General features: G+C 36.2%; 3 protein-coding genes across 7 annotated transcripts in view; 1 reads left to right on the plus strand and 2 right to left on the minus strand.

The window, feature by feature from the left end:
- Nucleotides 1-2,616: 2,616 nt before the first annotated feature.
- On the plus strand, nt 2,617-9,467 carry tmem138 (transmembrane protein 138). Of its 2 annotated transcripts, none has more exons than XM_051884768.1 (6): nt 2,617-2,811; nt 3,368-3,497; nt 6,049-6,445; nt 6,650-6,821; nt 8,300-8,375; nt 8,652-9,467. In XM_051884768.1, exons 3-6 carry the CDS (start codon nt 6,318-6,320, stop codon nt 8,762-8,764), a joined length of 489 nt encoding a protein of 162 aa, XP_051740728.1. In that variant the 5' UTR covers nt 2,617-2,811; nt 3,368-3,497; nt 6,049-6,317; the 3' UTR covers nt 8,765-9,467. The 2 variants fall into 2 exon arrangements, with proteins under 2 accessions (XP_051740728.1, XP_051740729.1); XM_051884769.1 differs by having other exon boundaries at nt 2,619-2,811; nt 3,274-3,497.
- A 1,836-nt stretch (nt 9,468-11,303) lies between these two features.
- On the minus strand, nt 11,304-14,284 carry tmem258 (transmembrane protein 258). The gene is made up of 4 exons (XM_051884771.1): nt 14,153-14,284; nt 13,449-13,558; nt 11,643-11,771; nt 11,304-11,461 (listed from the first exon to the last, which is right to left on the minus strand). The coding sequence occupies exons 1-3, from the start codon at nt 14,252-14,254 to the stop codon at nt 11,645-11,647; spliced, it is 339 nt and encodes a 112-aa protein (XP_051740731.1). The 5' UTR covers nt 14,255-14,284; the 3' UTR covers nt 11,304-11,461; nt 11,643-11,644.
- An 80-nt stretch (nt 14,285-14,364) lies between these two features.
- Nucleotides 14,365-25,098, minus strand: part of myrf (myelin regulatory factor) — a 32,780-nt gene continuing 22,046 nt past the window's right edge. For 2 of the 4 annotated variants that reach the window (XM_051884632.1, XM_051884633.1), the window contains exons 12-27: nt 24,147-24,347; nt 23,836-23,944; nt 23,593-23,702; nt 23,352-23,512; nt 23,195-23,267; nt 21,768-21,850; nt 21,604-21,672; nt 21,421-21,516; nt 20,736-20,812; nt 20,525-20,638; nt 19,777-20,004; nt 19,102-19,195; nt 18,934-18,996; nt 18,606-18,711; nt 18,426-18,500; nt 14,365-18,272 (exon numbers count right to left, since the gene is read on the minus strand). In XM_051884632.1, coding sequence (XP_051740592.1) covers nt 18,189-18,272; nt 18,426-18,500; nt 18,606-18,711; nt 18,934-18,996; nt 19,102-19,195; nt 19,777-20,004; nt 20,525-20,638; nt 20,736-20,812; nt 21,421-21,516; nt 21,604-21,672; nt 21,768-21,850; nt 23,195-23,267; nt 23,352-23,512; nt 23,593-23,702; nt 23,836-23,944; nt 24,147-24,347 — 1,743 coding nt within the window. In that variant the 3' untranslated portion in view covers nt 14,365-18,188. The remainder of the gene's footprint in view (nt 18,273-18,425; nt 18,501-18,605; nt 18,712-18,933; nt 18,997-19,101; nt 19,196-19,776; nt 20,005-20,524; nt 20,639-20,735; nt 20,813-21,420; nt 21,517-21,603; nt 21,673-21,767; nt 21,851-23,194; nt 23,268-23,351; nt 23,513-23,592; nt 23,703-23,835; nt 23,945-24,146; nt 24,348-25,098) is intronic. The other 2 variants (XM_051884634.1, XM_051884635.1) reach the window with 2 other exon arrangements.

The raw sequence follows: 25,098 nt of genomic DNA on the forward strand, positions 1-25,098 counted from the left end.
ATAGAGAAAATTCTGTATTACTGTTGCTGCATCTGATTATGCTAGTTTATCTACTTGACAAAATAGTGTTTTTCTCTGAGGCATGGTAAAGCGTGGTACTCGCAAAAAAATCAAGAAAATTAGATTTAAACAATAAGACTAAACGTGTTGAGCTATATAACAACAATTAGTTTTCTGTCTATAAATGTATCAAAACAGTTGTTCCCTTGTCTATTAAAACATGTAAATATTAAAGCGTCTTTGGTGTTTCTATGGTTTCTACAAAATAAAACCGGAAACCGCGGGTATGACGCCATCGACAGGCAACTCCCTCACACGTCCCGGAGCCTTGGTTAAAATTGCAATTTTTCTGTAAAGTACATAAAAAGCGTTACGTATGTTCAGTCATCCATCATTTACAACAGTGTTCAACTTCAACAACATAGCTGGCATTTTTAGGTTTTTAGAAGAAAAACTGGTTTCTTTCTAAGAATCTAAGGATTCTCAAAAGCAACCCATACATTCTGTTATTTTCTCTGTTTTTTGTATGATTAAATTTTATAATCATTTATAATCAGTCATTTAATCCTTTATTCACATTCATATTATTTATATCATTTCTTCATCATTTTATTACCATTATTATTCATGTCATTTTATGTTTTTATATTTCATATTACTTATTTTATTTCTTTCCTTGCGCTTGCAATGCTTGCTATTGTTGTTTAATCTTATGATTGTGTGGTTTGAAGGGATGTTTGTCTTCATGAGTGAGAGATAAGAGAATGTCTCTATTTTAAGGTTTTTTTTTGTTCTGAAGCAGTAATTTTCCATTATTTGTGCTGCGATATAATAACACTTGTTGGATTTGTACTGATCGGACGAAGTCTGAGCATTGAGACATTGACATTCAGATGAATTCTGAGCTCACAAACACATGGACGAAGTCATACGCAATTAAGATTATTCAGTAAACTACTATTTTTACTATCATCACTTCATCTCCTGCTTCTGCTCTTCCCTGGCTTTCTCAGTCATGTTAACAGGAGACTGATATCCTCTGGCAGGGATTCGGCATCCGGGTTCAAATCTAATATATCTGATATTGTTGAGATCCATTCAATCTAACATATTCAAATGTCTATATTTACCTATAGCCTGTGTTGTTGCTGTTTCAGTTGTTGTTTGTGCCCTCGCTGTTAAAGAGAAAGAGATGATTAAACACAAAATTGTTATATTTATATCACTTTTGCCACATTAATGATAATTAAACAGAAACTAAACCTTACTCAGTGATATGAACACCAGCAGATGGTGTAAAACTGGAGACAATCTCATGATGAGGAAGGCAGGGATTAAACCAAAAGTTCTTCGGGGGGAGATTTATTATTCTCACTAAACAGATGCTAATCTTGAATAATGGAAATAATAACTTATTAGAAATTTAATTGGGAAAAAAGACAATATTCTAAAGGTCCCCACTTTATACTAGACATCTTTAATAACAAATTCCACATTTAAAATGTATGACATTATTTAGTACATTCAGTAAAATTTTTTACACAATAAGCAGATTTATCAAATAATTCACATTTTGCATAACAGTTCAAGAAACAATATAAAGTGTAACATTAAAGCCTAATTACATCTGCTATATACTTTGGCAAAAGAATTATTTAATTCTGAGTATTACTAATAAATAAAGGTAAATGTTTATTGAACTCATATTGCTGTTTTATAAAATCAAAAACACATTAAGCTACTTGATTTGCTAATTGCTTTATATCTATTCATTATATTTATAGCATAATATACCATTATAATAATATAATAATAATCTATTACACAAATAAGGATAAGTTGTGACAGAATATAGGTTTGACTTACCCTTCTTCTGAGCTGCTCTTGCACCTGCTGTGGGTTAGCAGAAGTTTCACTGATTTTGCACAGTCTACAGAGAAAAAATGTGATGAATGGAAGAAAATATTTGTTTTTGGAACACACCCAGCAATTCTTAGAAAAACATCAATACATTTACCACTAGAGGGAAGAAAGGTGGTGACGATTAGGGGGCCCCGTCTTTCAAGTAACGCGATTTCAACCAAGGACGGCCCACAGCGACAACTTGTACCGGTGCCCCAGATACTCTAGCTAAGGCCCTGACTGCAGATAATAAGAGTAATTTATATAGGCCTGTATACCTGCACTTTATTTTACAGTACGTGCACTTACAGTGTACTTACCTAAGAAAGTTCTCGGTAATATAAGGAAACTACATGGGTTAAGGTTAGGTTTAGGGGTTCGGGATTAGTACCTTGTTACCCAGTAAGTGTAATTACTATAATAAGTACTTAGTATTTACATGGGGAACAGGACTGCAAAATAAAGTGCTACCACTATCTCTATTAACTAAGAAGGAATACTAAAAACTACTATGGTACATGATTCAGTACCTGCAACATATACTGTATCAAAAGTATACTGTATTTTTTACATCTAAAGCGTAAAAATTTTAACCGATTTAACAGGTTAATTGAAAGAATCAGTTCGTGTGTATATATATATATATTATACACACACACACACACACACACACACACACATCCCCCTATATTTCAGTCTTTACGGTTACCGGATCCTCGAGCCGTTGCCATGGGAGACGCGGCAGCGCTCGTGCTCTGCTGTGTCTCGCGTTCAGCTCAAGATTGTAACTGTCCGTTACAATCACGGGAAATCAGGAAGATTTTAATATTCAGACGGATGATTTTATGATTCATACGGATACGAAATACGGGACACGAAACCTTCATTTCGACTCGCACGGGTTTAAAGGTGTGTAAAAGTTTTAGAGATATGCGTTTGGTTAGCAGTTAGCTGTTTAGCTTTTTAAATCTGTTGATCAGAATAAACAAGCGGCTCGTGACTTTGGGTTTAAGTAGTCTCGCTCTTAAAACTGTTTTGACATGTATTTTATATCTTATTGTAGAATTTAACTTAATCTGTTGTTACTATTAGTATGTCAGTACTTTGTTAATGTGTTGGTAAATACACATTTAACACGATAGACATATGGATAGAAATAAGAGATGTGTTTACCATCACGAGCTATGGCAGATTTCTCATTTCTTAGTGAATTTATCCAGTGAATCAACAGCTAATCTCGTGCCTTGTGTTATTATGCACAATCTAATTAATTCATTAGGACTGATGCTTATTGTTACATACTGTCGATATTTCTCGTTGAACGTCACGAGTGTTGAGAGAAGTTGTTGTCTCGGTAATCTCTTTGTTTAGTCTCTATGGAGTTTTGAATCAGACGGAGATTAGAGATGCCCAGAGCGTCTCATCTCCTCCTGCACTCAGTGAAATTAACCCGTAATCCCCTCAGTGACCTGCTGCTCTTCCTGTGTAACACCTTGGATAACACGAGCTGAAGGACTCTGACTCACGGCCCGGTCCAGCACGAGGCCAGTGTGACAGGACACTTCTGCTGGAGTCCAGCTCCGCTTACTACACAGGTGAGTAGATAGATAGATAGATAGATAGACAGACCGATAGATAGTTAGATAGACAGACAGACAGATAGATTGATAGATAGATAGACAGACATATATAGATATATACATACATACATACATACATAGATAGATAGATAGATAGACAGACAGACAGCAGATAGTAAGACAGATAGTCAGATAGATAGATAGATAGATAGATAGATAGACAGAGATAGTCAGACAGACAGATAGATTGATAGATAGACAGACATATATAGATATATACATTGACAGTCAGATAGTTAGACAGACAGAGAGATAGACAGACATATATAGATATATACATAGATAGATAGTTAGACAGACAGATAGATTGATAGATAGACAGACATATATAGATATATACATAGATAGATAGTTAGACAGATAGACAGACAGACAGACAGATAGATAGACAGACATAGATATATACATTGATAGTTAGACAGACAGAGAGATAGACAGACAGATAGATAGACAGACAGACATATAGATATATACATAGATAGATAGTTAGACAGATAGAGAGATAGTCAGACAGACAGATAGATAGACAGACATATAGATATATACATTGATAGTTAGACAGACAGAGAGATAGACAGACAGAGAGAGAGATAGACAGACAGAGAGATAGATAGACAGACAGACAGATAGATAGACAGACATATATAGATATATACATAGATAGATAGTTAGATAGACAGACAGACAGACAGCAGATAGTAAGACAGATAGTCAGATAGATAGATAGATAGATAGATAGACAGAGATAGTCAGACAGACAGATAGACAGACCGATAGTCAGACAGACAGATAGATAGACAGACAGATATAGACAGACAGATAGATAGACAGACATATATAGATATATACATTGACAGTCAGATAGATAGTTAGACAGACAGAGAGATAGACAGACATATATAGATATATACATAGATAGATAGTCAGACAGACAGATAGATTGATAGATAGACAGACATATATAGATATATACATAGATAGATAGTTAGACAGACAGACAGACAGATAGATAGACAGACATAGATATATACATTGATAGTTAGACAGACAGAGAGATAGACAGACAGATAGATAGACAGACAGACATATATAGATATATACATAGACAGATAGTTAGACAGATAGAGAGATAGTCAGACAGATAGATAGACAGACATATAGATATATACATTGATAGTTAGACAGACAGAGAGATAGACAGACAGACAGATAGATAGACAGACAGACAGATAGATAGACAGACATATATAGATATATACATAGATAGATAGTTAGATAGACAGACAGACAGACAGCAGATAGTAAGACAGATAGTCAGATAGATAGATAGATAGACAGAGATAGTCAGACAGACAGATAGATAGACAGACAGATATAGACAGACAGATAGATAGACAGACATATATAGATATATACATTGACAGTCAGATAGATAGACAGACAGAGAGATAGACAGACATATATAGATATATACATAGATAGATAGTCAGATAGATAGTTAGACAGACAGACAGCAGATAGATAGACAGAGATAGATAGTCAGACAGACAGACAGACAGATAGATAGATAGTCAGTTAGACAGATATATATAGTCAGACAGATAGATAGACAGTAAGTTAGACAGATATATAGATAGTCAGATAGATAGATAGACAGATAGATAGTAAGTTAGACAGACAGATAGTCAGACAGATAGATAGATAGACAGACAGACAGCAGATAGTTAGACAGATAGTCAGATAGATAGACAGAGATAGTCAGACAGACAGATAGATAGACAGACATATATAGATATACATTGACATTCAGATAGATAGTTAGAGAGATAGACAGACAGATAGATAGACAGACAGACATATAGATATATACATAGATAGACAGATAGATAGTCAGATAGATAGATAGTTAGACAGACAGACAGCAGATAGTTAGACAGATAATCAGATAGATAGATAGAGATAGATAGACAGACAGACAGATAGTCAGTTAGACAGATATATAGATAGTCAGACAGACAGCAGATAGTTAGACAGATAGTCAGATAGATAGACAGAGATAGTCAGACAGTCAGACAGACAGATAGATAGACAGACATATATAGATATATACATTGACATTCAGATAGATAGTTAGACAGAGAGATAGACAGACAGACAGACAGATAGATAGACAGACAGATAGATAGACAGACATATATAGATATATACATAGATAGACAGATAGATAGTCAGATAGATAGATAGTTAGACAGACAGACAGCAGATAGTTAGACAGATAGTCAGATAGATAGAGATAGATAGACAGACAGACAGATAGTCAGTTAGACAGATATATAGATAGTCAGACAGATAGATAGACAGATAGATAGTAAGTTAGACAGACAGACAGATAGACAGATAGATAGATAGATAGATAGATAAAAGAGGTTTTGTTTTTCAGTTGTTTTATTGTGATTTCTCCTCTGATTTTTCTTTTTTGATTTTATCTTCTCCACAATCCATTCAGGAGGAACATTAATACTCACCTGAGGATCTGAATGTTTACTCATCACTGTATCCAGCATGGCTGACGCCTGGATTAAACGGCCTGTGGAACAACTCCAGGAATTATCCTTGTCATCTTTTGGTTCTTTATGGAGCAGCCAGAAGTGAGATGGAATTTCCTCCATATAATCGGCGTGGAATAATCTCCATGTCAGACGTCTGCTGAAGAGATTCGTATGGCGGAGGGTTGTGGTAGCGCTGTGTGCTGATATATTCCGGATCGCTACAGATATGCTCCAAACCAATAACTACTCGCTGGTGCTGCTGATCCAGCTGGCACTGCTGACCTTTGACCTGTTTGTCAACTCCTTCAGTGAACTGCTGCGGGCCGCCCCGGTCATACAGCTCGTGCTGTTCATGTGAGTGTGGATGCAACATTTTTTATAGCATCAACCTGATTAGCTCAATATTGAAACCAGATCATATTCAGTAAATAAGCACTCTTTTTTTAATGCTTTAAAAAAGTGTAAACCTTAAATGCAATGCAAGTTGCTTTGAATAAAAGCACATGTATGAATGATTTATAACATCATATTTCTTATCTGTGTTCTTTCTTTCCGCAGAATCCAGGACATTGGCATCCTGTTTAACGTGATCATCATTCTTCTCATGATGTTTAACACATACGTGTTCCAGGTGGGGCTGGTGTCCCTGTTACTGGAGCGATTCAGAGCGCTGCTGATACTGTCTGCTCTCTACCTGACGCTCAGCATCTGCTTTCACTGCTGGGTCATGGTGTGTACTCTCACACACACACACACACTATATATAATTATATAAAATATATTATATAAATTAGGGTTTTTTTATGTGGACATTCCATAGACATAATTGACTTTTGTACGGTGGCTCTGAGTTGTCAAAACACCTCTCAAAATGCTTTCTACAGATGTGAAAAAGCACAGAAAATTTAACCTGATCCAAATTTTTTATGACGGAGAAACATTTCGGAGGCAGTGTGTACATGTGATTGACACAACATCGTATTTATTTTTTAACGTGCAAAAATGTCGGACTCATTGTGCAAGGACCTTTAACCCTAAACCTATCCATCACAGAAAACTTTCTGCATTTTTACATTTTCAAACATCAACGTTTGTGTGATTTATAAGCTGTTTTCCTCATGGAGACCAAAAAATGTCCCCATAAAGTGAAGTTTTCCAGATATTGCCATCTTTGTAGGGACATTTTGTCCCCATAATGTAGGGTTTACCAGGACCACACACACACACACACAATATATATATAGAATACACAAATTAAAAATAAAACAAAAAATATTTAAAAAATAAATAAAAAATGTGTAAAAAAAAAAATAATAATAATAAAAATCAGTAAAAATATAAACAAAACAAATTTTGCATAACATTATTATTGTATATATAAATTAAAAATAAATAAAAATGATTTATATTGTGTCCAACATTCTGTATATTTGTATTTCTAAAATAGTCCAATTTTCCTTATTCTGTTAATTTCCCATGTTAAATTCATTCTACTGAAAATTTTGCAGACAATTATTATTGTACAATATATAAATTAAAAATCAAACAATTTAAAAATGTAAAAAAAATAAATTTGTATTGTCAAAAATTTATTCTGTACATAGTTGTATTTCTAAACTACTTTCATTTTCTTTTATTCTGTTAGTTTCCCATGTTTTAATCCATTCTGCTAAAATATTGCAGAAAATTATTGTATAATATTTAAATTAAAGATAAAATAAATGAAAACGTCGGTGCCGATGGCCTCATGGGCAGCGCACCGACATGTAGCGCCAATGCACTTCGGGCGACCCGAGTTCAAGTCCCGGCTTGTGGTCCTTTCAAGATCCCGTCCCCCTCTCTCTCCCACTTCGCTTCATGTCTAATCACTGTCCCATCATAATAAAGGCAAAAACGCCAAAAAAATAAATAAATGAAAACAAAAATGATTGTGTCCAAAATTGATTCTGTACATATTTGTATTTCTAAAATACCCCGGTTTTCCTTATTCTGTTAATGTTCCCATGTTTAAACCCATTCAGCAGATAATTATATTTGTATAATATATCAATTAAAAATTAATTTAAAAGAAAATCTGCTGAAAATTTGCAGAAAATTATTATTGTATACTATATAATTTAAAAAATTATATTGTGTCCAAAATTGATTCTGTACATATTTGTATTTCTATAATGCTAATTTTCCTTCATCCTGTTGATTTCCCGTCAGAACTTGAGGTGGATGGAGTCCAATCGTTTCGTGTGGACGGACGGTCTGCAGGTTCTCTTTGTGTTCCAGAGACTAGGTAAGCCGCCGTGAGACGTTAGCCAAACCTTGAATTGGATTTCACGCGAGGCGAGGGTCACTGTCAATCTCGTCAAGAACCTCTCAATCCCTTTCCACACGTTTAGAGATACAGGCCTAACCTTACTCTCTCTCATGACACAAAAGGTGCTGTAGAGGTGTGATCAAATCAGAGGCGTTTCTTCCAGTCAAGCTGTTAATCACCAATCCATATTTTGCAGTTTTAATGTATCACAGAAGTTAACCTTTGCATGCTGATGGTCCTGTGTCTCCTCAGCTGCTGTGCTGTATTACTACTTCTACAAACGCACAACCGAGTACCTGGGAGACCCCAGACTTTACGAGGATTCCCCGTGGCTCCGTGACGCATTCGCTAGAGCGCGACAGTGAGACTGAAGAAACAAAACGAATGGAACCCAAGGGATGTTAACATTGTGTGAAACAATCAAAAAACTCAACCAAAGCATTTCAAGAAACAAAACGGATGGACTCAGTCAGAGCCTCGCTACCTTAAAACAAACCTCTGAATTGTAGAAAGGAGCCAAGATGACTTCCATGGAGCACAAGGGCAAATGGGGAGATCTCATTTTGCGTTTTAAATCACAGATCACCTGAACCTGATGTCTGAAGATGTCTGTATCATAGCAAATGATCTTACTGTCATCACCAGGTGTAAAGCTAAATTTTTACAGTGACTTTCCATAAATGGCTTCTTACCTGTTGCATCAACATCTTGTTGTAGTAGCATGTACTAAATTTTCTTTTTATATTGTTTTGGATCACTGCTGGAGCAGCGTTTGATTGTACAGTCGAACCACAAGTGGTTTCGTTCACTTCAGATTGCCTTTGAAAAGATGAGTGGAATTTGGTCTGAAGGATCGTCATACTGGAGTTGTTTTTTGTATACTGTACCAGTTTTTTTTGTAAAAATTTTCATAAAAATCCTCCAAACTTGTTTTCAGTAAATTGTCTACGTAGCATCAACAAAGTGCCTCACTGTTCACCCAACACTACGCAAAGTGAGTAAACAGCAGAGCGTCAGTGCACTTGTTATGCTGTAATCTGTGTCTGCTAATAAACATTTTCCATTGGACTGACTCGCATCTTTAATGAAGTTTCAGCCATGTCTACACGTCAGAATTCTGTTTTTTTCCTGCCACGAAAAAAAATAAAGATGGTAATTGCGACTTATGTCTCAAAATTTCTCCTCGCTATAGAGGGTGTGCATAGACGTCACTTTCCCGCCAGAACACGTTCCCTGAGCTGGACTGAGTGGCACAAGGAATCTGCTGCATGACTGGATTTAATAGGGGAAACTGCGAAAACGCAAGTAAAACAATTACACTAAAGGTTGGGCTCGAAAGTGTTCCTTACGACATGTCAAGAAACCTAATCCATGGATATTGACATGCAGCCAGGAATCGTTTTTCCTGACATTTATATGTGCCTGATTTCGACGCCGGGGAAATGCATAAAGCAAATCGGCCTGTGAACGCTTTATATAAATACAATATAGGTAGGTCTAAATCAGAGTGATCACTTATATCAATGTTATATATTTCGTCATATCGTCCAGCCCTAAAACTTGTATAGTTTTTGTCAGTGTTTATTTAAAAACACCCAATTATGCAAAATATAAGATGGTAAATATTTAATTCATGAGTTGTCAACACAATATATAACAATACAATATATAGGGTATGAATTTACCCCAAAATCCAACATTTTGACACAAAATGATAACTGCAAAACATGTTTCTTCGCCTGGAGTCCAGCTGTTTCTGTGAATTGCAGTGACCTGTTGCTTCTTTTTTCAGCAGTCTAAAAATATACCTCAGATTTTGTGTCAAAGCTATTTGTACAGTAAGTCGCAAAGCTCTTTCCCGTTTTGGATGTGTTTTGTGTTTTTCACGGCATTTACGCTGAAAACCAATGCTGCCACTCAGTCTTTTGCCACTCAGTGGGCGTAACTGCAGTCATAACGGTCAACGGTGACGTCACGTGCATACCCTCACGTGCATCCGGGTTTCAGAAGCGGAAGTCGTCATAGTTGGGTAAACTTTTAAAGCGGTGAATGAGAGACTTCGCTAAATATACTTTTTGTTTTTGGAAGTTGATGCAACAGTAATATAACACTAAGTATAGTGTTAAAAATGTACAAAAAATGAAAATATAAAAAACTTTGCAGGATTTACGATATTGATGACCGTTAAAATGCGTCATCATAGTCTGTGAAAAGGGTGTTTTTTCCCGCCACGAAATTAAAAAAAAGGCAATTGCGACTTTTTATCTCACAATTCTGAGGAAAAATTCTGACTTCTGAGATATAAACTCAGAATTGCGAGAGAAAAAGTCGCCATTAACGTTTTTTCTTCCATGGTGGAAATAAGCTTTCAGTCTCATCACAGATCTTCACTTCAGTCGTCACGGCACATGTCAGTAGTCGCTTTAGCTCCGAGACGGGCGACGATCTCACCGCTGACAGACTGTTCTATTCTGATCTGTCAGATTAAGCTCGGATTGAGGTTTTACGCTCCACAAACAGCCCGCAGGACACAAATAGCATGCTATGTTTTCGAATAGCCAGCCAACTCACCTCTCGCATCGTGTGTGAACTTAAGTAACATACTGATTTGTTATTCTAGGAAATGTAGTCTGTGAGCAAAACAATGATTAATGCTGGTGAAGCTTTATAACATAATGCTGTGTTCAGAAATAATGACAGAAATGTGTTATGATTATATATATATTGAATATAATTGCCATTAATAAATATTAATAATTTACATATTTTATCAGTTAGGGTTAAAAAGCATGGAATATTGAAGGTGAACCTGGCTAAATGGGATATGAACCCATTTGTGTTCCTGACAGTGTAAATGATAAAAGAAAATGTTTTTCAAAACACATAAAATGAAAATAAGAATCATTTTTGATTTTCTAACAAAAAACTTTATTTGCGAAATATTAATCCACAATCCCGTCCATCATGCCAGTGCAAACTCCATCCAAAATTCAGCTTGAAGTCCCAGAAAAAAACGTTCTGATCAACCTGGAATGTTTTCCTGTATATGTCATTTCCACAACCTGACAAACACAGATATAACAGATGTCATAAATAACGATTTCAGAATGTAAAGATGACAAAGAATGACAAACACACAACACAATAACTAAATTTAAAATGAAAATAAAAAATAATAAAACCTAATTCAAAATATACTAATAAAAAGTATAATAGTATATCAGTAATAAAACAGACACTCACTTTCAGACATAAATGCCGACCCACAGTAAGAGGAACAGAACGCCGAAGCCCATGAAGAGCGACGCCACCAGAGAAATCAGCAGCTCTTTGTACACGTCTCTCGTGTACTTCGTGGACGTCACTTCATATCTGAGAAAGTGTCAAGGATGCAAATACACAAACGCATCTTTTTAGGTTAAAGTTTACAATCACATTATCTTTGGAAGCTTTTTTTCTGCCATGGAATAAAAAAAAAGTAATTGCGACTTTTTCATCTCACAATTCGTAATCTTTTCTCATAATCGTGAGTTTACATATCGCAATTCTTTTTTTGTTTGAGTCACGAAAAAAAGTAATTACGACTTAATCTGACAATTGTTTTTCTAGCAATTGCGAGTTTCTCACAATTCAGACTTTTCTTCTCAGAACCACATGTTCATATCTTGCGATTCTGACTTTATTTCTCACAATTGCGAATTTACATTTACCAATTTTGACTTCTGAATTTACATCTTGCAATTCTGTTTTTTGTTTCCAAAACACAAAAAGGTAATTGCGACTTTACCTGACAATTCAAGTCTTTTTTCTTGCAATTGTGAGTTTTTAAATCTCAAATTGGACTTTTCTTCTCAGAATTGAAAGTTTATATCTTACAATTCTGATTTTATATCTCACGAATCTGTCTTTTTCTCTTTTTTTCACAACTGCGATACGTGTTTACATCTCACAATTTTGACTTATTTCCTCGAAATTCTGAGTTTAAATCTTGCAATTCTGTTTTTTGTTTCAGTCACGGGAAAAAAAAGGTAATTGCGACTATCTTACAATTCTGTTTTTTGTTTTTTTTAGTAATTGCGAGTTTTTAATCCCAAAATTCGGACTTTTCTTAGAATTTCAAGTTTATATCTTACAATTTTAACTTTTTTCCTCGAAATTGAGTGCAATTCCGTTTTTTGTTTCAGTCACCAAAAAAAAAAAAGGTAATTACAACTTTATCTCACAATTCTGTTTTTTTCTAGCATTTGCGAGTTTTTTAATCTCAAAATTCTGACTTTTGTTCTCAGATTGGAAGTTCATATCTTACAATTCTGAGTTTATACCTCGCAAATCTGTCTTTTTCTCACAAATGTGAGACGAATTTGCAAATTTGATGTTTTTCCTCAAAATTCTGAGTTTACATCTTGTAATTCTGTTTTCTGTTTCAATCACAAAAAAAGGTAATTGCAACTATCTTACAATTCTGTTTTTTTTTAGTAATTGCGAGTTTTTAATCCCACAAATCAGACTTTTCTTAGAATTGCAAGTTTATATCTTACAATTTTAACTTTTTTCCTCGAAATTGAGTGGAATTCAATTGAGTGTTTCAGTCACAAAAAAAAAGGTAATTACAACTTTATCTCACAATTCAGTTTTTTTCTAGCATTTGCAAGTTTATCTCAAAATTCTGACATTTCTTCTCAGATTGGAAGTTCATATCTCACAATTGCGAGACGAGTTTACATCTTGCAATTTTGCCGTTTTTCCTTAAAATGTGGAGTCTTGTAATTCTGTATTCTGTTTGAATCATGAAAAAAGGTAATTGCGACTTTATCTTACAATTCATACTTTTTTCTTTAAATTTTACGTTTTTAATCTCACAATTCAGACTTTTCTTCTCAGAATTGCAAGTTCATATCTTACAATTTTGAGTTTACATCTCGCAAATCTGACTTTTTCCTCAGAATTGCGAGATAAAAAGTCACAATTATCTTATTTATTTTTTAAATTCTGTGGCAGAAACAAGCTTCCATACATTTCTGATGGGATTGGGTGAATAGTGAAGGATACACGAAGAACCAGGCTGTGAAGAACATGCCGATGGCCAGCAGCACTACGGTGAGGTGGGGGAACACAGCCGGGTTCACCGGGCTGGTGTATCTCGTCATGGCTTCCAACTCCTGCACAGACAATTACACATTTAATTCATCTCAAGATGCTCATCATCCCGTGATAAAATCAAATAACAATAAAAAACAACACAAACATGACAAAGAAGCTGGAAAGAACAGGTGTATAAAAGTGCTGAACTGATCTGGTTATATGGATATCTAAAAAAAAAAAAAATAAGGCATACATGATTTCCTTTCTACAATATTTACTCAAAATTGACAAAACTGTCGGTATATACAATACATGAATGTGAATACAATAATAAAACTGACACACTAAATTAATAGTGCAACACTTCTCTCTGCATAACATCTATTACAAGTTAACATAAAGCCTACACACATATACACATACATACTTATGATTAAAACATGCATAAGATATTTTGTATAACGTTAATATTCGTGTCTGTAGTGAAAAACATCAGCAGACTCCTGACTGCGGCTAACTGCTAAAGCTAAAGCTGCCAAACTGCTGCAATTTAACAAGACAAGAGCGATAAAAGAAAATACTAGACACGTTATTTGCAGTTTCAGTTCATTCCTGTACACTCGGAGGTTTAAGAAATATAATAATTTGCTGTTAAATCATTTGTAATTTACCATCGTGTGACAGGTAAAGTCAGAATCTGTCCGACCGGAAGAACAGTAAGAACAGCCACGTAAGTGAAGAGTGACCGGAAGAGGAGTGACTGACATCGACATACAAAATAAAAGTCCTTCCCGATAGATAGATAGATAGATAGATAGATAGATAGATAGATAGATAGATAGATGTCGTTTCATAATGACTGTAACACATGGAAGAATTTAAATTTAGTATCCAGAAAAAAAAATATTTATTTAATTTATGCATCATGCTCGCATACATTTGTATTATGACATCAGTACACATACATGTCAAAAAAGTGAGACTGAAATTATGCAGCTGAACTAAAAATAATGATTATGTATCAATATACAACAGGCTTTCAGAAAGCTCAGATAAAGCGAAAGAAAAGAGAAAATGTTCTGGGACATAAACACAATAGTCAATTAACAGTTTTTAATATTTTAGTTCTTACTGGGCTTTGAGCCATAAAGACAAACATAACAAAACAGACAACTGAGAAAAATATATTGTCCTTTGGTGGTAAAATCAGTTTATGTAATTTTACGCTAGTCACTGATGAACAAGAAATGTTTTACCCCACTTAAGACAAGTTATTTAAAATGTTTAAAAAATAAAAATGCCTTTAATCAAACATGGTATGATTAACAATGCACCAACAAATCATAAATTTAGTAAAATTACATGTTATAAAAACGAATTTAATGAAGAGTAAAAAGAACAGAAATAAAGGATATGGTTGTACATATAATGAAAGTTATAACAAACAATAAAAACCGAACTGAATTTTCACAAAAACATTTTATATATTACAGAGTATTTAAACAGTTTTAGATGTCACAGAAAACATTAGAAAAATATTTACAGTGCATAGTTTGGAAGTGCTTCCACAAGAGGCTGGTTTACTCAGGACAGAATATGTGATATAAAAAATAACCATATATTAGATTTCAAAAGATCATCCCAACTGTGTTTATACTCAGAATCAGTATCATCCATTAGTGTGGTGTTATGGAAATTATAATTTTAGTGCACAACATTTTCAGTCAACACTTTCCTGGTTCTCTTCATGATTTGACCATCATAATCACATATTGACCAGCTTTACAAAGACTACTTTATGGCTTTACTTATTGCTTTAAAATATTCAAACAATATCTATAACATCAACATGTTATGTGTACAAGGATAATAAACAAACAAAAGACAAAAAGACTCCATGAAGTTGTTAAAATTTACAAAGTTGTTATTTTTTAAATGACCATGAATCTATGGGTTTTGTTTAGTAATACTCAACATTTGGGACATTGTCTGACAAATTCTCTGAGAAACCACCGAGATGCTTCAACTGTTTAGACAAGTAACGTTCAGATAAAACTATACAAGAATATACTGCATATAAACTGTTCAAAAGATCTATTTGGAACAAAATCATTGGTTAAGGCTTATATAAAGTATAGTATGCATAGCAGCATACTACTAAAGTTAAAACAATGCATTTAAAAAAAGGTGTAAAAGGAAAAGGAAATATTAAGTACCGTAGTAAAAACTCAATTTGAAGTGTTTCCTGACAGTTAATGAGTGTATGATCCAGTGTTTTTGCCACAGTGTTTGACTTACGATTGCTTTTGTTCCAGTTTTAAAGAGAAATCCAGTGACTCTAACTCTCAAATCCAGTAGTTGGTTTTATTTATGGTTAATTCTTTCTTGATATGAGCTGATATCTTTACTACAGTAACTTTTAAATATAGATACTTTCAACACTGCTTACATTATATCTGTATCTCTCCAGTGGACGTGACCGCAGAAATGAGGCTGTTAAACATGGCAACCCTGCCTGTTTATTCTTATTAAAATCCTCCAACAGCAGTCATGGGAAGTTTAACAAACCGTGAGGTAAATAATCCAGTTTGTCTCTCATTAATAATGAGCCAGCTGGTGCAGTTAAAGCCATTTCCAGTGTATAAACGGTCAATGAGCAAGAAAAGGACTTTAAAAATAAGAGTTTGTGAGCATGCAGATCCATTATAACGCAAAAGCAAACGCGAGTTCGGTTTCATGAATTGTTGTAAGAGGCGGGAAACACTGCGTCAACTCTTCAGTTTTCTCCGTCAGCTCAACTCATGGCGAAGCAAGATTTTGAAGACAATCTCGCAGAGCAGGTTAGGTCAAATTCATTAAACTGTCGAGATGTCACGGTAAGCGCAGAAACATGGTAATATGATGCGTTTAATACTTTACTTTTCCTTTAGCTTGTAATGTATCTGTTTTAGCATGTATAAGATCTGCAAAGTTACAAAGCTCATAGTCTCCCACATTAAGGCCCGTTCACACCAAGAAAGATAACTATATTTGCGTCCACACCAACGAACGATAACGGTCTGTTTATTCTAAGCTCCCGCGCTGCGGTTTCAAAGTGTGTACAACATGTTTTTGCTGTTCATACTGCATTTACACGGCTTTAACCAGCAGATGTCCTCAGCATGCTATGTTTCGAGTGTAATAGTTCTAATTTAACTGTGAATTTAGCTGACGAAGTCAATATAGTGGAATAAAAACAACGCCTAGTCTTTTTCACTGCGACTTTAAAGGAAGCAAGATGAAACTAGCGCTGGATATCTGAGGTAATTTTATTTTACACTGTTTGCTAGCCTGGCATCGTTAATACTTATCACAATTTGTTCCGAGGGTATGACAATAAATGCCATTTTCTTTAAAGTGTCTTTGAAAAGGGGGTTTGAATTGTCTCCGCAATGTCGTCCGCCATTTTAAATACGTGAGCGCTTAAATTAGAATGGATTCTGATTGGCTGTCAGTGTTTTATCGTTCAACAGCTGGAAAAAAATAGTTCTGAAAGTGACCCCAACTATGTCTATATCGTTATAGCTGTGGTGCTATTCAACGATTTGTGGAAATATATCTTTATCGGTATCTTCATAGTTATCATTCTTCTTGGTGTGAACGGGCCTTAAACTGCTTCAATCCAAGTCCAGATACTTCCACACACATCTACGTCACAATTTGAAACATTAGCATAAAGCTAACTCAAAGGCATATGCAAAGAAAGAAGGCGAGGCTGTTGTTGTCATGTCACTTCGTGTTTCAATTTGAAAGTAAAACCCCTTCGTTTGGCCTTCCGAAAATGGATGAAATTAGGAATCAGTGGTTAAGATTTATTTATAACGCTGTTCTTGAGCAGTACAACCTAGAAGTTTCCTTCAAAAACAGCTTCCTGAATCACAAGTTGTGCTTGCAAAGTTGGTCGATCCGCTCGATCATCTGCATTTTCTGAATCTGACTCGAGCTCGAACTGATACGGTAAAACTGACATTATAATGAACTGTTTGTGTGTACAACTGCTTTAGAAGCCTTGGAAGCTGAAACTCACAATTATGGTAAGGGGCGTTACATTTCTGACACACACTTGAGGTTTTTGTCCAGTCACATAGCACTGGGTCTGCTGGCCAATCAGAGCACTTGGCTTTTCGGAAGGAAGGGCTTTGAAAAAATAAGAATAGAGGGGCTGCAATAATGTACAGTATGTGATAAATAATGTTGTTTTTTTTAGCATGTTAATCTATTCTAGTACACCCAATGAATAATATAACTTTTAAAATAGCATCACATGACCTTTTTAAGAAATTAAATAGGGTTGTTTTTGGTTTCTTGTTGACTTTAAGTGCAGTTCATGGTGTAACAGTGGAGTTTACAGAAAGACAGATAGAAAAGACTGCAGAACATGAGCTCCACCCAACAGCCGCTCACTGGTACCTGTTTATATTATATTTTGGCAAATCAAAAGAAGTGTGTGTATATAAGCAGTAATATGCTATTGAGGTGAAGGCTAAGTGATCTCGGAAGAAAAATTATTTTTGAAATATGCTCATTTTCCTTTCGTCTTGTACAAATATGCGCAGAACAAACACAGATAAGACGTCTTTAGCAGCCAGCCCAGATAAAACAGTCTTTGAATCTGGGGAGGCGATATGAGTGGACACAGGAGAAGCTGAAGCTGAATCTTGACACTCTTTAGCATGTGCTTTGAATGAGGAAACTGTACTCAGAGCACTGGGAGGACACAACGTCACCTTCACTGCTGCATCCACTTTGACTCTGTTAACAGAGAGGTTAAATGGTTAACGTACCCACAAAACTGAAACACAGAATCCTAAGCATGCACAATGAAACGGCATGAGAGATTTTTTTTTCTGGTTTGGACACATTGAAAGAGCGAGAGATGAACAGTTATGTCTGAAGTCCACTCACTGAATGTGACACTCTGAAATGATAGGTGACCTCTTGAAAAGGCATAACAGGAAGTGACCACAGGTGGCTGGTCCCCTGTCAGAAAAGAAGTTTGCATGTGACAACCGAAGCATGTTTAAGTTGTGACGTTCTCAGTTACCGCAGGTGCAATTCCACATAAACTAGGACCAATAATCTCACCGTTGTAAAAGTGCTCCGCTTTAATGAGAAAGAAGCTTCTGGGTGATTTGAACAGAGACGCCCCCTGGTGGCTCCGCACTGCCACACCCACACCACCTCAGGGGAGCTTAAAGGAGAGGAAGAGAGATCTCTGTGAGTCAGATACGTGTGTGTGTTAGTATCAGGGGTGATTCTAGGGTCATCTGTGGATGTGTCTGAGGACATCAATTGATGAAACACTGGAATATGACCCACTTTAAAACACGTCATATCAGTGAGGAGTCATTATGAAGCAAATCTCTTAACATTACTGGAATAAAAGCTAAAAACTGCATGTGTTTATACTCACATCATGTGCAGAGTAATGTAAGACATCGATGAGTTTCTGTCCCCATTTAGAAACACAGTAAAGCTGCAAATGAATAAAACACATCAGCTCAGAGGCCTGAAAACATCAGTGCTGCTGATAACACGGCATTTTGTGAGCCATTATAGCGATCTGAACACAAACACACACCTGCAGCTCTCAGGTGAGGAACAATCAAGTGTTCTGATCTCCTGATCCATCTCGAGGATGTGAAGTTTGCTCAGACAGGCTAGTGGATTTCCACCTGTGTATAAAACATATAAATAAAACGAAGGAACGTGGGAATACGTCACAATATTCCTCATTTAGATAAATCCCACCCAATCAGACATAGAATAAAGGGCGGGGCCTAGTTGAGTTAGTAGTGTGTTGAAACTCGCGGTTATGTAAGGGGCGGGACATTTCCCAAACACGCTCGAAGAGCTTGACCAATCACAACACACTGATCCAGCCGACCAATCAGAGCACATTGTGCTTTTCAGAAGGAGGGGCTTCATAGAGACAGGAACTAAACAGAGCGTTACTGACAGACTGGGAAGAGAGGAGCTGCAACAATGGAGAATATGAGGAAAATGTGTTTTTCAAACATGAAAACTTATTCTAGTAGAGCCCAAAAACAAAATCAAGACTTTGAAAAAGGGCAAAATAGGTCCCCTTTAAGACACTGCAGAGCAAATAAATGTATCAACTACTGTCAAAGGCAGAACATTTTTAAGCATAAATATAATTAAATAGAAAAATAATTTAATATAATTCAATATATTATAAATAAACATTTTCAAAACTAAATAAAAGTAAACCATTTTTAGTTCTATGTGTATGCACCGTGTGTGTTGACACTGCGCTGTCTTCGGGATGGAGGCTGTTGTCCACCAGGCAAGCGTTTGGTTGCTCCGCTCATCTCTGGAGGCTGAGGCGGCCGTTTGGCTTTGCTGAGATTCAGAGGAGCCGACGTGTGACTCAGACGGTTCTTGTTCCGGCTGTCTTTGTCCAGCGGCCGAGATTTTGCCTTCTTATTAATAGTGGCTTGGGTGGGAACGGCAGTGCTGGAGTCTGAGAGAGAGATACAGTGAGAGAAATGATACTGTATTTAATCTAACAAAAAGAGGAGTATAGAGGAGCTTTCATTATCATTGATGTGTCAGTTCACTGATTCATTCATTCATTAAACTGATTCATCCCGAAAAAGAGTTTCCTTTATAATGTGATGTATTTTTGTTAAACAGGAAAGTCTATTTTGACCAGAAAACATTTATTAAGAAAGTTGATCAACTTTAAATTCATGTTAATGTTTAAAGTGTCATTGGTAACACTTTACTTGAAGCCTTTATATATAATATATGGAAGCTTGTTTCCGCCACTAAATAAAAAAATAAAAATTGTGACTTTATATCTCGCAATTCTGACTTTATAACTCGCAATTCCGACTTTAAATCACGCAATTCTGACTTTTTCCTCAGAATTGCAAGATATAAACTCACAATTGCGAGTTATAAATATAAAGTTATATATTCAAATATAAATATGCGAGTTATATATTCAAAAACTTAGTGTTTTGATGTTGTTGTCATACCTGGTGTGGATTGGTTGTTGCCTGGCAACAGACTGATAGTGGCTGATTGGTTGGTTGTGGCAGGTGTTGGAGGGCAGCAGGGCGGGTGATTGGACAACGATGGGGAGGTGGAGTCTGTAAGCAGATAATGAACTTTTACAAAACTAATAATCAAAATATGCATATTAGAAAAAATACAACATCTGCATTATTTGTGTGTGTTTTCTGGGACCTGGAGAGAGAGTGGATGTGGTCATTCTGGCAGGCGACAAAGAAGCCTTTCGAGCCGAACCCAGAGCAGAACGAGACCTGTCGAGACAGAGAGATATTATACCATCAAAAAGAAAAAATAAATCACATGAGGCCTTTTTAATATCTCAATTGTTTCTCCCAGAAAGATATTAAACTGAGAATAACTGTCTCAAACTTTGCTCAGAATTGTCAGTCAGAGATCTCAAAATGAACTCAAACATTTCTCATCAATTTTCCCAATATTAAATCATCTGAGCTGCTATCCACATTTGTTTTATAGCTCTATACTCTTATGGCAATTATTGTCTTGCGTAATTGCATAATTGGTACTTGCGACTTTTTATCTCACAATTCTGCCTTTTTTCTCGCAATTGCAAGTTAAAAGCCAGAATTGTGAGATAAAAAGTTGCAATTATCTTTTTTATTCCAAAAAATTGTAATAATATTTCACAATATTACTGTATTTTCGATCAAATAAATGCAGTCTTGGTGAAAAATTTTTCCAACCCCAAACTTTTGAGCGGTAGTCTATGATCGAGCAACCTCTGATTAATACAATTTTCCTGAATATGTTCTCTTGGGAAATGTAGGACTGGAAATCTTTCCATGCTGGATGGGAAGATGAAGTGATAGAGGAACAGAGAGAAGTGAAGTGGACAGCATACCACAGACAGAAGGATGGACAGAATGTGACGGTTGTAGTGAGGAAGGGCGTCCAAGAGACGAAAAGAAGGCAGTGGGATGCAGAGCTACAAACGACACTGAGAGAAATAAGCAAGAGGAGATCAAACGAGAACATACAGAAACAAAGAGAAAGAATGGATGCTTGTGTTTGAACATGTACATACCCCTCAACATCACTTATGCTTCCATGGTGTTGAAGATTGAGCACATAGAGGATGGACATGGATATGACACTAGAGAACGAGTCAGAGAGAGATGATAATGAGCATGAAACGGAGACTCAAAATATTCATTCTAATGTTTTGGGGTGAATGATTTCCTCTCTCACCTGAAGGCCATTATGATGACCAGCGCCAGGATGGTGCCCTGCATGAATCTGTGACTCAGACAGCTCTGCTCCGGGACGGACCTCTGCAACACACATCTCAATAATCATTCTATCCCATTCCATCTCACATTACCTCATCTTATCCCATTCTATCCGATGTTATTCCATTCCATCTTATCTCATTCCACTGATTGACTCTATGCAATCCAATTCTTTATGACTGTATCCTATCCCATTCTATGAATCTATCCTATCCTATCCCATCTGATTTGATTCTATTCCATTCCATATGCTTCTATATACCATTCTATGATCCTACTCCATTCCATATGATTGTATTCAAATCCACACGATTTCTATCCCATCCAACATGATTCTGTTCCATTCCATTGGATTCTCTCCCATCCAATATGATTCTACTCAATACCATATGATTCTATCCCTTCCAATATGATTTTATTGGATTCCACATGATTCTATCCTATCCTATATGATTCTATTCAATTCCATATGATTCTATTCCATTCCATAAGATTCTATTCCATTCCACATGATTCTATATACCATTCTATGATCCTATTCCATTCCATACGATTGTATTCAAATCCATGTGATTTTATCCCATCCAGTATGATTCTATTCCATTCCATAGGATTCTCTCCCATCCAGTATGATTTTACTCAATACCATATGATTCTATCCCATCCCATTCCATATGGTTCTATCCCATCCAATATGATTCGATTCCATTTTATGATCCTATTCCATTCTATACGATTGTATTCAAATCCACATGATTTTATCCAATCCAGTATGATTCTATTCCATTCCATAGGAATCTCTCTCATCCAATATGATTCTACTCAATACCATATGATTCTTCTATCCCATCCTATATGATTCTATTCCATTCCATAAGATTTTATCCCATTCCATAAGATTCTATCCCATTCCATATGATTCTATCCCATCCTATATGATTCTATTCCATTCCATAAGATTTTATCCCATTCCATATAATTCTATCCCATTCCATATGGTTCTATTCCATTCCATACGATTCTATCCCATTCCATAAGATTCTATCCCATTATATTCCATTCCATATGGTTCTATCACATTTCATGTCATTCAATGATTCATATCATTTCCATACAATTCCATCCCAGCCAATATGATTCTATCCCAATCTATATTCTATATGAATATACATCCTATTATTCATCCCAAACGGTTTGAAAATGTATTTCTAAACCCACTTTAAGCCTGCATAAAGGGGTTTTTGAGACTCCAGTGACTCCAGCAGCTTCAAATACAAATCTGAATGTTTATTGTACTAAAATCCTACTGACATGTCACTTACATAATAATTTGGAACACAGTGTATGTATATATTTTTAAAAGAGGTAGGCTGACATAAATCATACCTTGCTTCCTGGCTTAGCTGTTTTTTTCTTGAGTGGGCCACTTCCTGTTCTGCTAAAATAGCTTCCTGATTGGCTAGAAAAAAGGAGCATATTTCTTCAGACTTTGAATTCACTCAAACAGATGCACCTGTGAGTGCACAGCTTCATAAACACACACCTGACTGTGCCTCCACTGACGGTGCTCTTCATGCTGTCTAGCCGGCGCAGTTTGGCTAGTTTTCGACTCCAGCGTTCGAGCTCGTCAATGCGAGTCTCCAGATTATCAGTGAGTTTGCAGAGCTCCTTCACCGCTCCCACGTTCTCCATGAAGATCCGATCCTGTAGCATCAAGCACACACATGAGAGGGAGGCAGAGAGACTGTGTGGGCATCTGTAAGAATGCGTGTGAGCGCTCGTACTTTATTGACCACCAGTAGATTAGGGATGGTCTCTCCGTTAGCACACACCACGTCTCCTCCCTCTTTCACAGCCTCCGGTAGAATCTGCTGGACCTCCTGAGCGATCACCCCTGATAACACACACACACGTTGGGTTTCCATGTTTTAAGGCGATATTCCGCAGACATAATGATTTTTATACTTTATAAGCTGTATATTCTATCCCTTAACCCTAAACCTTGGATTGATCTGTGGGGACAGTACCGGTCTCAGCGGTGGTGTCGATGCCCACTGTGGCTGCAAACTCAGGCTTATACTGATAATGCACCAGCCTCATTTGAGAAATCCGCCTCAGGTTATCAGTGGTGTCCACCTGGAGAAAGTGTGAGAGATATTTGTGCACTGTCTGCCACAATTATATCAGCAAAAACAGCTAAATCATTCCATCATAGGAAAACATGATGGAAATATTTTCAGGGCCAATAAAAAATGTTTTCTATTCCCCCACCATTGGTAAGGGAAGTTTGGACCTTGTGTATGTTTAAGGAGAGATATGCACACAAATCAGAATGTACCTCCTTCACATTCTCCTTGGCTCTAATATCGGAAGGATGCACAAGGGATCCCATGACCTTCACATTGCCGTGGACAACCAGGGCCTCATCCGGCCGGTCCGTGTTGATGCCCACTCGGCCGTGATGATACACAGAGTCTGGCATCTGCCCTCTCTGCCACAACACTTCACTGTCACTCTCAAACTGACCTGGATTAGATGCCTGAGAGACAGAGAGAAAGAAAGAAATAAAGATAGAAAGGACTAAGTAATAGAACAATAATTTATGTAATTGGCTGGGAAGGGAAGGTCTTGTGTTACTGCAAATTCAGCAGATTTTTAAATAAATTTACACATAAAATATTTATATATTATATACATATTTAGCATATAATAAAGATTAGGGATGCACTGATACCGATATTAGTATTAAAATTCTCCGATACGCACTTTTGATTGCTGTTTGCTCACTTAACACACGCATCATTTGGATTTAAACTAAATCGTATATGTAAGTAAAAGCATTTTCACTGTTACATGATTTATGTATTATTACAGGAAAATGTCATGTGATCACTGGAGAAGCTCAGAATGTGAAAGTTGTAACTTCTTCCTGAGTCTCTCCATCAGTGTCGACTCCGGTTTGAACAATGTAAGGCTGAACACCGTTACTGACAATCCTCATTTTGGCTGCGTGAGATTCTCCAGCTTTGTTGTTGTTGAGCAACCGAAGCGTGAGCTGTTAAAGCTCCGCCCTTATCTGGCAAGTGGCCGGGAGCAGCAGCTCATTTGCATTTAAAGGGACACACACAAAAACGTGTCAAAATAAATTTGATCATGTTTTTATTTTTTAGAAAACAAGCCTTGTTATCTTGTCATTTTGCTTCTCAAGTAAATGTATCTTGATTTACGAATGTTTAGATATTTGTACTGAACCCCCCAACCCCCCCGCCCCCACACACACACGCATTAAA

Source organism: Ctenopharyngodon idella, chromosome 24 (assembly GCF_019924925.1).
Source record: "Ctenopharyngodon idella isolate HZGC_01 chromosome 24, HZGC01, whole genome shotgun sequence".
In the NCBI taxonomy this organism is placed as follows: domain Eukaryota; kingdom Metazoa; phylum Chordata; class Actinopteri; order Cypriniformes; family Xenocyprididae; genus Ctenopharyngodon; species Ctenopharyngodon idella.

What these genes read in the sequence shown, in the direction of transcription:
- tmem258 (XM_051884771.1), bottom strand. Translation starts at nt 14,254, where the DNA reads ATGTCGATGTCAGTCACTCCTCTTCCGGTCACTCTTCACTTACGTGGC. An exon ending in ACTTTACCTGTCACACGATG is followed by an intron (nt 13,559 to 14,152) that starts GTAAATTACAAA and finishes TTGTCTGTGCAG; the next exon opens with GAGTTGGAAGCCATGACGAG. An exon ending in TTCACAGCCTGGTTCTTCGT is followed by an intron (nt 11,772 to 13,448) that starts GTATCCTTCACT and finishes ACACTTTCTCAG; the next exon opens with ATATGAAGTGACGTCCACGA.
- tmem138 (XM_051884768.1), top strand. Translation starts at nt 6,318, where the DNA reads ATGCTCCAAACCAATAACTACTCGCTGGTGCTGCTGATCCAGCTGGCA. An exon ending in ATACAGCTCGTGCTGTTCAT is followed by an intron (nt 6,446 to 6,649) that starts GTGAGTGTGGAT and finishes TTCTTTCCGCAG; the next exon opens with AATCCAGGACATTGGCATCC. An exon ending in CTTTGTGTTCCAGAGACTAG is followed by an intron (nt 8,376 to 8,651) that starts GTAAGCCGCCGT and finishes GTGTCTCCTCAG; the next exon opens with CTGCTGTGCTGTATTACTAC.